The sequence below is a fragment of the Cajanus cajan genome, chromosome 5 (genome assembly GCF_000230855.2).
Source record: "Cajanus cajan strain Asha chromosome 5, NIPB_CcT2T_4, whole genome shotgun sequence".
Taxonomy (NCBI): Eukaryota; Viridiplantae; Streptophyta; class Magnoliopsida; order Fabales; family Fabaceae; genus Cajanus; species Cajanus cajan.
Genome location: NC_138521.1, coordinates 71637394 through 71652168, shown reverse-complemented (window position 1 = coordinate 71652168; position 14775 = coordinate 71637394). Strand labels below are relative to the sequence as shown.

The following is a 14775-nucleotide window of genomic DNA, read 5'->3' as shown; positions in this document are numbered from 1 at the left end:
TATTGTTAGAGATACGTACCAATATTATACATTAACAGTTTCCCTGGTGCCAAAGGCTGATACATTAACTTATTGATTAAATTGCTGTTTTATTAAAGGTAGGTTGTTTTTATTACATTATACCCAAACAAAATTGTTAAGCTAAGTAGTGATTTTTAGTATGAAGTCATATTTGTATCATTTTGAAAGAAATTGAACTGCATTTTTATATAATATTTTTTATTCGTAGAAATTTAAATGACAAAAATAGAATTTAAACTTAAAATTTTATGTACTTCTTCAACTTTTATCACATAACATGGATACAGTTTATTTATTTTATTTAATTATTTTTTGTAAAAAAACTATCACTTGGATATCACTGTGCCACGTTGCAACTTTTCAAAAATTTTAATTAAAACAAATTAATCTAAATATATTTAATTATGAAACAAAATTAAAATTAGTAAAAACTTAAACAAAATATTAATTATATAATACATTAAATCAAATATTAATTATTAAACATATAAAATATTAATTATTCAAGATATTAGATAAATTATTAATTATTAAATATATAAAATAGTAATTCTAGAAATATATTTACTGGGTATTATATTAATTATATAAAATATTAATTATAAAATAAATGAATAACCTTAAATAAAAAACAGGCTTTTATAAAATATTAATTACTTAAATATTTTTTTTATTTCTTCAAATATATGAAGTAAAAAAAATATTTCATCAAATTTATAATTATATATTTTTAATTATACAATTCAACGAAAAAAATTATTTAAGCCATTGTAATAAAATATTATTAATGAATCTGTAAAAAAAAACAAAACTTGTATATTATTAAAAATATGATACACAATTATTATTAGTAAAAATATTTTATTAAATTTAATATTAATATACGATTAACTCAATTATTGATAATAATATTACATGGTCTTAAGAAACTAAAACACTTTGAACTTATAAAGACCAAACAAAGGAATTTGTATATTTGTGAGATTAAGTGACATCTTGTTGAGATAGAAAGTCCTACATCAATAAAATAAGAAAAAAATAACAACTTATAAATCATACATATAGAGAGACCTTTTGGGTAATGACTAAAGCGAACAATATTTCATCATTATAAAATATGCTTGTGTAATAACCTTATAAAAATAATTCTTATAAAATAACTTCATCTCTAGTATCAAAGTCGTAAGGTAACCCTCATATTGTTTGAGGAAAAGATTGTTAGGATATTGATAAAATAAGAGAAAAAAACCTTTTGGGTAATGATAAAAAATAAAACTACAAAACTGTGAGGGCTTAGGTCCCAACACAAAAATCATTATTAATTATTGTGAATTTTATTATGAAAATTGTTGCATATTTGTATAGATTAAAAAAAAGAAGATATTTATATGATCGATTAAAGCTGGGTAGAGGATGAATGCAGAAATCACCAACCAGTTGTGTCAACAACTACACATTTCCTGCTCCAATTTAATACCTTCAAATATTAATTACAAATAGGTAAGTCAATGATAAACGATGAATATACTTTGTAATCACATAATTTGGGTCAAACATCAAATGTAAATTTTCCACTCTTCATACACCACCAACCACTTGTGTCAACAACTACACATTTCTTGGTCCAATTTAATACCCTGAAATATTAATTACAAATAGGTAAGTCAATGATAAACGATGAATATACTTTGTAATCACATAATTTGGGTCAAACATCAAATATAAATTTTCCACTCTACATACACCACCAACCACTTGTGTCAACAACTACACATTTCTTGGTCCAATTTAATACCTTGAAATATTAATTACAAATAGGTAAGTCAATGATAAACGATGACTATACTTTGTAATCACATAATTTGGGTCAAGTATCAAATATAAATTTTCCACTGTACATATACGTGAGGCACCACGTCTTTTAAGTTTCCGCTGTACACGTGTAGATATTTAAGTCTAAACTTTGAATCAAGAAGGACGATACGGAAAACAAATACAAAGGAAAGTAGAACACTCCCACTCTGAAATTTGGACCATTTTCTGAACAAGGGTGTGTTTTATAAATAAAATAACTCAATAAGAACATTTTTTATAGTGTATTTTAAATATATTTTATTGAGTCTTACAATCTCGTGTCATATTTAAGCCATTATAAGAAATTTATGTACACTTTGATGTAATGGCTTATCCTAATAAGCGATTCACACTTTTATATTTGTTTTTTTTTACATTTAAATAAGTTTTTTTAAAAAATATATATTTACGAATAATAAATTATGAACGATTATATATATCGACTCAACAAGTCCTTATATTTAAAATAATTCAATTATTTTGCAATGAAAATATTAATTCAAATTAATTATCTTAAAATTTTCATGCAACAATTACTTGGTCATTTATATAATATATACATGTATAGGGCAAAAAATAAAACAACTACAATCAACAAATTTCCTTGTGAGATTATATATATATCCTGGGTACATATATACATACATACATATATATATATATATATATATATATATATATATATATTCTTTTTAATATATATATTCTTTTTAATAAAAAAATACTAGTACCAAACTATTTATTTAATCCTTAAAAGCTCCCTTAACAATACAAGATTTGTAATATTAAAAACGTATTATAAATGGTATTAAAAATGTCATTATTTTTTTTTCCAGAGTTAACAAAAGGGTGAAGTCCTACTTTTGTTATTAGTAAAAAAAGTTATAATAATAATAATAAAGGTCAAATTTAAATTTTCAACTCTTCATATCTCAAACTTTTTCTACTAATCTTAATAATTAAAAACAAACATTAAAAATTTAACATTAACTTACCATGTATTATAATAAAATATTTAATGAGTTAAAAATATGTATTATATATGTAAAAAAAATTAGTATAATATATTATAACTTTTGATAATCAATAATTAAAATTTTATTTGGACCAAAATCAAAATTTACTTATTTTATAAAAACAAAAAATAATGTCTACACATCTTAGAAGGATGAAAAATAAATTCAAATTTTATAAGAATCAAAATTAAAACACATTCATTTTACATAGATTAAAGACATATTTAAATTAAATATGTGTAAATTTGTATGATGAAATAATCGTGTAAACTTTACATTATAATGTTAATCACTTACAATGTGGATGCAAATATGAGTGTGCTTGTTTACACAGTGAAAAATTAAAAATGTTTAAACATCAATTCAATCCAAACTATTAAATAGAGTATGGAATAAACTCTTTTAATAGGGTAAAACGTCAGCTGAGGTGAAGTTATCTTTTCAAATTTCATTATCCCCACAATTTCATTACTTGTGTTAGTATGTTTAATTTCACATTCTCTCCATAATCACATCGAAATACCAGTTATATGAATTTGACTAGTATATTATTTTTAAATAAAAACATCCAAACATAAATTACATCATATTAAAATCAATTTTAAAATTTTAACAAAATTTTATAAAAGTAATTTAATTGAAAATTAACTTTACAAAATTAAATTCATTCAAAATCACTTTTTTTAACGCTAAGGATACTAGTTTAAAATTATATTTAACAACAAATGCATTTTGATGAAGAAAAAAAAACTTGTAAGTATAATTTTTCTTTTTTCAACTGGAATAGAGCTTCCGAAACACACCCTAAGGCTTTGATTGGATTTGAGGATGGAAAATGGAGAGTGGAAAATGAGGGATTTGAAGAGAAAGTGAGTGGAAAGTGAGGTTGATTGGATTAAGGGAAAGTGAGTGGAAAGTGTAGAGAAAGTTTGTGAAAGTTTGTGAATGAATTGATTGATGTGATAGATAAAAATAGATTTTTTAATTAATAGTTGTGAAAGATTACTATTTTGCCCTTAGGTTAATTTTTTTTATATAATTATTATAATTAAAAGATAAATATATAAATTTTAACTAAAAAAATTATAAAAAATTAATTTAAAAATAAATTAATTTAAATATTTGCTTTAAATTTAATGATAGATAAAAAATAAAAATTTAAGAGATGAATATATAATTTACACTTGTACCCTTGGATTAAAAATGAGTATAATATTATTTATTGTAATTAATAATAATTACAATAAAATTATATTAATAGGGTTTATTTACTAAAAAAATAATAAATAATGATAAGAATAATAATAAATATTAGAAAAATAATAAGAATCATAATAAATAATAATGATACTATAATTATAATAAATAATAATAATATTAATAAAAATAAAAATAATAATATTTATAATAATAAATAATAATAACAAAATATATTATGATAATTATATTTTGTAACATTATTTTATTAATGTTTATGAAAGTGTTATTATTATAATTTTATAAACATGTTTTACTTTATTTTTTTTATATTTTCACTTTTTGATGTTAATATTTAATATATAATACCTTAAATTAAATATAATTATTTAATATTAATATTTAATATATATATATATTAAATATTAATATTAAATAATATTTAATTTAAGGTATTATATATTAAATATTAATATTATATATATATATATATATATACACGTATTAAAAACAAATTAATGTGCCCAGAACGGCCCGTTCCGAAAGTGGAACGACCGTTCTGGGGTTATAAAGTACTACGCAAAGGCCAAAAGTGGAACGACCCGTTCTAAACGTGGAACGGCCCGTTCCAAAATTGGAACGGCCCGTTCCAAAATTGGAACGGCCCGTTCTGCTTTCTTATTTTTCTCATAACATGCATTTTTGGAACGGGCCGTTCCGATTTCCACTGACAGCGAAAATACCCTGCATAATCGATTATGGTTGCCACATAATCGATTATGACCTTGCATAATCGATTATGGGTGAGGCATAATCGATTATGCAATGCCATAATCGATTATGTGGCCAACCATAATTGATTATGGCCTTGCATAATCGATTATGCCTCACCCATAATCGATTATGCAAGGGCATAATCGATTATGTGGCCAATCGATTATGCTCCTTCGTTGAACGTGAATCCTCTGCTGCATGTCACATGCATGGGAGGGGCATTTTCGGATTTTCACAAATCATACGTGTCTTTCACCTCTTTTCTTCCCTCTCGTGCGAGGAGAGCAACAGTGCTTCTCCTCGCTTTTCTTCGCCTTTCCATCGTCGCAAATCGGTGGAAACAAACGCCAACTTTCCTCGCCTTTCGTTGCTCGTAAACAGTAAATCACCCGAAATAAGCACTACGTAAAACATGGTTTTGGTCCATTAATTACAGGTGGTTGATATTTAACAATTTACCCATCAGAAGCTGCAGCAATATGACATTTTTTTTTGCCTTCGTTATGCATCCATCAGACTAGTACTCTCATATTTCTGATGTGCAAATTGAGCTAAGAAACAAAGGCTCTGAATAGCCTTTGCAAGGTTTGTTGCCGTCGTTTGCTCCACTTTCTGAAGCCATTGAAACATTGTCTGCTGCTGGTTATCAGTAGAAATAAGACTCTTGCAGAGTTCATCATTTGTTGCTGTGCCTGCAACTGATGAACTCTGTCCATTCTGTGCCTGTCGATGATTATGACCATGGCCAGGTAGTTGTCGTTCTTTGTTTATGTATAAGCAAACTTTGGTGCAGATTGTAGAGGAGTTAATGTTAATGTATCCTCGTCCCTTCATATTTATAGTGAAAAAATTTACATGAAGTTTCATATTATCATTCTGTATTTTATATTTATCTTCATTTAATTTCCCTCAGAAAATAAAAAATCCAATTCAATGTTCCAACTGAAAAATGTCTTTAATATATAGTACCCTAGACCACCTTCGTCTGAGTTACAGTGAGATTAGATGTCCCATTTAAACAAAAATTTGGCTCATTTTTTGTTTTTTTTAGATACTTGCATCAAGTACATTTAGCCAAATATGCATTCCATCCTTGAACACGGGTATTCACGAGCTGCTTTAGCTGGATTTGCTGCTTTGATGATGCCACCCCCACAATGATGATGTCATTGCCCCTATTAGGCCTGAATTTAGAAATTTTGGACCTTACGCAAAAATTAAGATAAGGGTCTACGTTAATATAACTTAATAATTTTTATATTATTTTTTTTATTTTTAAGTTGTAAAATTATTTATAAAAATTTTATAATCAAGTAATTCTAACATATCACTCTCAATAGATAATATAGTTAACTCATTCAATCTATTTTATAGTATAGTTGATCTTAAATATGATTGAATCAATTTTAATTTTGAAAAACTTATTTCAGCAGTCTCAACAATTACAGGTAATGTTAATAATATTTTATAAGTAATGTTTGTATTTGGAAAAGAACATGATCTTTTTATATAGTTCAATATTTTTAATGGTGTGTTAATTTCATTTGTTAGAATTTCTTTCAATAACTTTAATTCTAAAAACAAATCAAGACCATCAATATCAAAATGGTTCTCAAAACTCAAAATCTTTTCAAGATTGATACAATATTTTTTCAATTCATCTTTCCCCAAAGTTTTTAAATTTATTTGAATCAAATAAAAAACAAAACATATTTTCATATTCTAAAAATTGTTTAAGTCGCCTCTCAATAGAAGAAATAGATTGATGTAATATATACAAAAAATAATCAATGCAAAAAGAATCTTCAACAGAATGAACTATTTCATCACTATCAATGTCATCAAAATATTTTTTCCTATGAATCTCACGTTTTTCATTGAACTTAGGCTCTATATCCATTTCAATAGTCATTTCTTTGGTGGATTCTAATATAGATGCAGAACCATTTTTCTTATAATTTTTTAAATAAGTTATAAGGCCTCTTAAATGATCTATAGTAACATATATATGCATATCTTTAGATTGTATAATCTTACTTACAAAATTAACTACAAAAAGTATATCATACCAAATAATCATTCCTAATAAAAATTCAAAATTATCCATCTCATAAGTCGCTAAACACATGACTACACTTTTTATCTTAGGATCTTCACTAGTTTTCGATAATTAAACAAGTGCATCCCTTATTTTTTGTGCTTGAAACTTTATAGCTTTAACACTTTCAAGTAATTTTAATAATAAAAAAATAAGAAATATAAAAAATGTAAGATATGTATTTTATAAAATATTGGGCCTTATCTCAAATATTATTATTTTTTTAAAAATTAATTTATATCAATAATACTACTATTAAAAAAATTTGGAGATCTTATAAGTTTGAGAGTTCTAGGCATTAGCCTTACTTGCCTTATTAAATGTCCGGCCTATCATGGACTATCTGAAAAAATATTTGAACTGACAATATCAGTATTTTCAATACAAGAAAATTCAAGGGTTAAATGAGACAACTATCATCTCTATACCACAACCACAAGACAACCAAGTTATCCGTAAGCGAAAATAAACTCGAAAAAAAAAAAAATTAAAATCACTACAGTATGTGTTAAACACACCGAATCCTTCCTTGTGTATGCAGCCGCGTTAAATCTTGGGGCCAGCTATCCCACCCTTTGAGGTGCCTCCAACGTAGCGAGGAGATTAGTCACTGCTGTCGGCGGTGGATACTCCAGGGACGAACCAAAAAAAAAAAAACACACCGAAGTAAACTAGGACCAAAGGAAAAAAGTTCTTAATTCAGAGGCCAGAGAAACTAGTTAGTTTGCCCATATGAAAGCCAATAATTCATTTTGCATCTTATTATTTTTATCCTAATAGTGATATCTACAGACTAATTCCAAAATATCCTTATCACTTATAATTTGAATGGCCAAAACCATATTTGGTGATATCTAATTACCAAGACAGTGTTAACTTCTTTTAATTCAGCTTCTGTTTCATGCTCAATGCAGAAAGCAGGGGGCTGCACTTTCCTCAGCTCGTACTACTGATACACATATACTAGTATACCCTCCCGTTCCATTTCCCTTATCCTTTTTTCTCCACAAAAATTCCTTTTCAACCTAAGAGTGTACAACAAATAATGGGGGAAAAATACTTTTGCATGTTTTTATCTTAAGCCGAAACTTACAGAATATGGAGTGCTATATTGCTGCCCTAAAGCATCGCCACCAGTTACCATTTGAACTCCAGGGGTTGCCTGAATGAAAGAAGGGTTCATAGGTGCCCCTGGCCATGATGCTGGATTGACTGAGATGAAGCCAATTACAAAGTCAGAATGATCCTCGGCAATTTTTACAGCAGCAGTGGTATATAATCTCCTTTGGCAAGGTTACCAGCTGAACTCATTTCAGCAAGCAGTAATAGACCCGTACCACGAGGTAAATCCTGAACATGATTCAAGAAACATGCTAGGCCATGAGTTGAGGTGTTGCTATGGTATAGTATAATTAAATTACATACCTTCAATTTTAATCCATCAACAATTCCAGGACCTGAGATTATGCGAGCATTTACTATATGAGCCCAATCCAATATATGAAAGATCCCTCTGAATTCTGAAATAATGGGATAACAACAAGTCACATTGAATGTAGAAAAAAATCAGAGGAATTCAGAAAAGGTTGCAACGATAGTTGAACAGTCTTACCCTTCATATTGCATGGTCACTGTGTTACCAATATCAGCAAATTTACGATCCTCAAAGATTAAAAAGTTATGTTTTTCTGCAATCTTTAATAGAATAAAGCATATATTAGATGGAAGTATGCAACTAGAACAGAGACGTAAAAAATTGCCTAAAACTTATCACACACAATGCTCACAGTACATAACACCCTTATCATAGGTTAAAGGCATTTAAGCAAAATAGAGCATCTTTTAGTGCTACACCTTGAGAAGCTTAGAGCCAAAATCAGGAGTAAAATCTGGAAAAATATCCACATGAGTCTTCAGCAAACATATCTCAGGTCCAACTTGAAAGAGAAAACCAACCAAATTAGTTAAAAGAAAAATATATGATCATGGCCAATCTTTTAATTAGAATATGTACTAACCGTACTTCGCACCCGGGTTCCTAGCCCGGATTAGTGTTGCAAATAAGTAATCCCGGGCACGCGGTGCATGACGTCAGCCCGGCATTTGAGCGAATCATACCTGATTCCGAGGATCTCGTCCCAGACCAGATCCGCCCTTCAATTATATCATATCATATCATGATATATTTTATCTCAAGGTACGTGCATTGTATATATGAGACTATTACTCATGCAAACCCTAACTTTAGCATTGGAGTCTTTTTTGCAGGTACCTCCCCCATCTCGGAGCACCAATACACCCAGCAAAGGAGGCTCATCGATCTTACTGGACGGATCACCCCCACGACCAAATTCCGGTAAGAACAGAATCCAATTGATGTTAATAAGCTAGAGAACACAGGATTCTTTCATGCATATAAGCAAGAAAACAAAATTAAATGACAAAGCCTTGAGCTTAGTTGCAAGCTTCTCCACCTTTGCATTCTCCTCTAAAATTTTCATAACAACCCCTACCATATCCTGATCAAATTTTCCATGATTGCTCAAAATTTTCACCATTTTAGTCAATTTAATAATTGCATGTATTGCTATTCTCCTCCAAATTCTCTCTCCCTCCTTGCTTTCTATCAATCAAAACAACAGCATCACTGATCTTCAATCCCACAGCGCGCAGTGGTTTCCAAAACTCTGATATGTATTGTAAACAAAACATAGAAAGGAAAAATGTGATGAAATTGAGTTGGAAGAGAATGAAGTATATATTTATGAGGTCACTATCCTTACATTAGTAAGATAGAATATAGGAGTTTAAAAAAATAATAAGTTAGCTAGTTGTATTTAAAGTATTTAATGAAATCGGTTAATAAAAAACTGACCAAATAAAAAATAGCGAAAAGACTAACTTAGACATAGGACACATTTATTTATTAATTATTACTATATATACAATAATCACTTTCAATATTTAAATTTATTTTTAACAACTTGTTAACTTTTTTAATCAATAACTTGTTAGCTTAAAAAGTATGATAATAATTTAAAATTTATATTAAAAATAGTAAAAGATTGATAATTTTATAGTATGGAAAATTAGCCTATTTAGATATAAGTTATAAGCAGGTTTAAGAGTTCTTCTATTAAAAATAAAGAATAGTTTTAAATATTTTTTTTTTAAATTATAAATTTATATTCAAATAATGTATATAATGTTTTGCCGGGCGTACAAGTTACATGAGAAGGGGTGGAAAGTTTTCCACTCTAGTAGAGATTTTTAAACAGATAAATTTCTCTAAATTTGAATTTGTCGTTTACAACTTTTTTTTTCTCAATTAGTTTTCCAATTTATCATTCATAATGTCCTTTTATTTTTTTTTTATAAAAAAATCCTCTTTGTCTCTGAATGTGTACTGGATAGATCTGGAAGTTGAAATATCGTGAATGAGAACATTTGAACATGACAAGTAGAGTTGGTCTTAGTGGCAGAGAGCTTTTACCAGCGCTTGCAATTTGAAGGACCCAGTGCTTTCATCCCTATGCCCTTGTTACGAAAGCATGGTGGAGATCATATACTTCTTGGAGACACTTGGCAGAGTAGTTTAAAAAAAAAATAAAAAAAAATAGTTTTAGACGTGATCATTATTGAGTCTAGAGCGCATCCAACGGTTATTTGTAACTTTGGTGGTCTATAAGTTAGAAGTTAGAATTAGATATGAGGAAGAAGTAATGGTAAGCACGTGATGGCATTGATTTGATTTGAATTAAAGCATAGAGCAATGTCAACTGTGGTTTTAATATCCCAGTCTGAGGCTCTGGCCTCTGAGCAAAGAAAGTAAGGGAATGACAAAAAGGCCCCTGGAATAAAGGGAAGGTGACAGAGGTGAAGTCCAATTGACGAGTGCTACCTCATCCCCCGGCACAAGCAGTGCAAAATGTCTTTCAACAGTATTACAAAAAGCCGTGCCCTACCAATTAACAATTATGACAAAAATACCCTTTATAGTGCTAGTAATTCATGACATAACATAACCCTCGTTCTCGTTCACTGGGAAGTGAAAATAGAAAGCCTAGGGTAGTGGAAGATGGCCAAGTCCGCCACTCCTCCCACGATAAAGCCGGAAAACTACGCGCACAGTCCGGTTCACTACGCCGTCGCATTGGCCGACCACACCACCCTCTCCAGAATCATCTCTTCCCTCCCACGCCTCCCCGATCCTTCTCTAATCCAAACCGAATCCGATTCCCTCGCGCAAGAAAACATCGCCGATCAGATCTCCGCCGTCCTCGACCGCCGCGACGTTCCCTTCCGAGAAACGCCTCTCCACCTCGCTGTCCGTCTCAATGACCTCTTCGCCGCCCGCGCCCTAGCCACCGCCGGCGCCGACGTCTCCCTCCAGAACTCCGCCGGCTGGAACGCCCTCCAGGAGGCGCTCTGCCGCCGCGCCTCCGACATTGCGCTCGTCCTCCTCCGCCTCCACCACCGCAACGCCTGGTCCAAGTGGCGCCGCCGCCTCCCGCGCGTCATCGCCGCCCTTCGCCGCATGCGCGACTTCTACATGGAGATCTCCTTCCACTTCGAGAGCTCCGTCATTCCCTTTGTAGGCAAGATTGCGCCCTCCGACACCTACCGAATCTGGAAGCGCGACGGCAACCTCCGCGCCGACACCTCCCTCGCCGGCTTCGACGGCCTCAAGATTCAGCGCGCCGACCAGAGCTTCCTCTTCCTTGGCGACGGCGACCACGCGCACGACGTCCCCGCCGGTTCGCTCCTCGTGCTGAACCGCGATGAGCGGAAAATCTTCGACGCCTTCGAGAACGCCGGAGGACCGATGAACGAGTCCGACGTTGCCGGATTCTGCTCGCAGACGAGCGTGTACCGTCCCGGCATGGACGTCACCCGAGCGGAACTCGTAGGAAGAACGAATTGGCGAAGACAGGAGAAGACCGAGACCGTCGGGGAGTGGAAGGCGAAGGTGTACGAAATGCACAACGTCGTTTTCAGTTTCCGGTCACGGAAAGTGGCCGGCGGCGAGTCCGACGTGGCAGGGAGCGAGCAGGTGCTGCCGTTGGAACTGGACGAAGACGACGACGGTTTTCTCGTTGCGGAGAATCCGAGTTTCGCGTTTCCCACGGCAGACAAGAGAAGACACAGTAGCTTCGTTCGAGAAGACAGAGAGTGGGTCCCAATGGGAAGAAAAAGCGTAGACCTAACGTCCGTGACGGCCCCAGCGCCGCGACGAGCATCGGCAACGGTGAGTTTGGCACAAAGCAAGGAAAAGGAATACGTTAGAAGCTTACGGCCGTCAGTGTGGCTAACGGAACAGTTTCCGTTAAAGACGGAGGAGCTTCTACCGTTACTGGACATACTGGCGAATAAAGTGAAAGCAGTGAGGAGGCTGAGAGAGTTACTCACTACGACGTTTCCGGCGGGCACATTCCCGGTTAAGGTACGGACGTTTCGGGAATAATTGCAGTTTTAGTGTTTTTTATAATTAAATTAATCCAAAATGAGATTGTATTTGGGTCTGACTCTGGGGATTAGAATTAGAGAAGGTGAGTGGATGGTGACGTGGCGCTGGATAGCGATGTGAATGTCGGGGGGGTTGACCGTGATTTGTCCAGCACTAACAGAACAGGAAAGTGGTGTGAGTAATAATTTTTATTTTTGGTTTTGGTGGGTCAGGTGGCTATACCGGTGGTCCCTACAGTTCGAGTGGTGATTACGTTCACAAAGTTCGTGGAGCTGCAACCTTTGGAGCAATTCTACACTCCATTCTCGAGCCCTAGGCATTTGGTGAGTGATGAACAACATAAACCGGAAAACCGCGGTTCCTCCTCCACGTGGCTGAGACGGAATACCAGCGTGTCGGGTAAGCATCAACGATGTTCCTCCATGCCATTGGATTCGGACCCTTTTGCCATTCCCCCGGGTTATACATGGACCAGTGTGGATGATAAATCGCGTAAAATGAAGAAATCTAAGTCCCTCAGAAAGTCTAAGTAAAGTGCAATATTGTAGATTGTAGATATACCGTCTAATTTTTTACTCAACAAAGGTCGTTAGGGCTACAATATTTCTTTATCTCTCTTCATTTCATACATTCTTTTCTTTCAATTTCTTAATTCTGCATACTCGGGTCGGGTGCGGAAGGAAGTAGTGTGCATGTTAATTTCTCCTTGTAACTTATATCCAGAAATTAAAACTGGGGCAATGCACTTGCTTTGGAGTATCTATTACCTTCTCTTGCATGATGTTTTGGGGGTTGAGTGTCCCCGATTGGTTTTGGGGCTTGGCTCCCGTGTAGAGTATAGTGTCATCCAAATAGAAATTATCAAATCCTGGATTGCTTACATCAGTGGTCGTAGTTCATGCTTTTTAATTGGGAGGATTTTATTCCTATCCTTACCAACCATTTCTACCCTCGAATGGTCATGGGGAAAAATATTTTCAATTATTTATATCATCTCTATAATGTAATAATTCATTTTAATTTCTTAAAAATATATAATGTTATTTTTGGATAGCCATGTAATGTTGTTTTGACTATACTGACTAAATAGAGTCATAGTAATTTAGTCTTCTGACTATTAAAAAAAATATAAGTTTAATTACACTTTTGGTCATCAGAATTTCATAAATATAGTTAAAAAAATTATTTTTGTCTTTAAACATTATTTTTGTTCTCTTTATGTTTGTCTTTTAAGAGATTGAAAAGAGAAAATTTATGTAACTAAAAATTGAAAGAATTTTTTTTTACAACTATAAAACTAAAAAAAAGTATTTATTAAAGGGAAAATTTATGAAATCATAAAAGTTATAATAATAATTAAATCAAGAGTATATTTACTGTCTCAACTCTTGTTCATTGAAAAGTTCAGCATAAATTAAGTATTGACATTAGTTAATTAATTTTGTCACGGTCTTAAAAAGTAGGTTTAAGTATATTTTTAGTCTTTTAAGTTTAAGATAAATATATTTTTTGGTTCCTCAAATTTAAAATTGTTATTTTTAATCTCTGTAATTATCAAAATTTAAGTCTAGCAAAAATATTATTATAGTATCACAAATTATTAATAACATATCTGAAAGCAACAAATTAAGACGGTTATGTAATATTAATTAAATTTAATGTGATATTTTCAATAATATAGACATCAATAGATAGATTTTATGTAATAATATTTGATAAATTTTTTAACAAAATTTGAATATTAGGACTAAAATAAGATTTTTTAAAATTACAAGAACTAAAAACATCAATTTTAAATTTTTTAAGGGATTAAAAATAAATTTACCCTAAATTTAAAGAACTAAAAATATATTTAAGCCTAAAAAGTAATATAAATTTGATCTTGAAGATGGAAATTTTAATATCGACACCGACTTTTTTATATTATTCTTGTATATATTTTTATTATAAAAGCGAGAAATTCAAATAAGTTATTATCCCCTTTTAATAATAAAAAGTGAGGTAATATGAAAATAAATCATGTGAAAAAAATAATTTTTATTATCCCCTTTTAATAATAAAGAAGTGGTATAAGATGTGATGAGTTCATTTAACAAGGACTAGAGAACAATCAATCAGTTTCAAGCATTAAGGCGCAAAGAGGCTTGAGTTGTGTTATGAATTTGGAAGATGAAACCTATAATAATACATAATCCCTTAACCTTGAACATTAAAGCATGAAGATGATTGGATTTAGAAGTCGTTCACTCGAGCATGAAGTGAAGTAATACATAACTTTTTAACTTTAATGTCAGGGAGTTAATGTGATAATGGGGACTGAAGTGGTACACTTTCTTATTTTATATTTC

The 14775-nt window shown here is 31.7% G+C and overlaps 1 protein-coding gene and 1 long non-coding RNA gene across 2 annotated transcripts; one reads left to right on the top strand and one right to left on the bottom strand.

Annotated features, from left to right (window-relative positions):
• Positions 1-7037: 7037 nt before the first annotated feature.
• LOC109807412 (uncharacterized) lies at positions 7038-8911 on the bottom strand. The gene is made up of 4 exons (XR_014434272.1): positions 8815-8911; positions 8573-8655; positions 8386-8480; positions 7038-8310 (listed from the first exon to the last, which is right to left on the bottom strand). It is a non-coding gene; the product is annotated as an uncharacterized LOC109807412 (long non-coding RNA).
• Positions 8912-10646: 1735 nt separating this feature from the next.
• Positions 10647-13190, top strand: LOC109809406 (Ankyrin repeat family protein). Its single transcript, XM_083075910.1, has 2 exons — positions 10647-12403; positions 12640-13190. Exons 1-2 carry the CDS (start codon positions 11039-11041, stop codon positions 12958-12960), a joined length of 1686 nt encoding a protein of 561 aa, XP_082932036.1. The 5' UTR covers positions 10647-11038; the 3' UTR covers positions 12961-13190.
• Positions 13191-14775: the final 1585 nt, after the last annotated feature.

Excerpts from the sequence above, each read along its gene's own strand:
- LOC109809406 (XM_083075910.1), top strand. The coding sequence starts at position 11,039 with ATGGCCAAGTCCGCCACTCCTCCCACGATAAAGCCGGAAAACTACGCG. Across the intron at positions 12,404-12,639 it reads CGGGCACATTCCCGGTTAAG|GTGGCTATACCGGTGGTCCC; the intron begins GTACGGACGTTT and ends TTGGTGGGTCAG.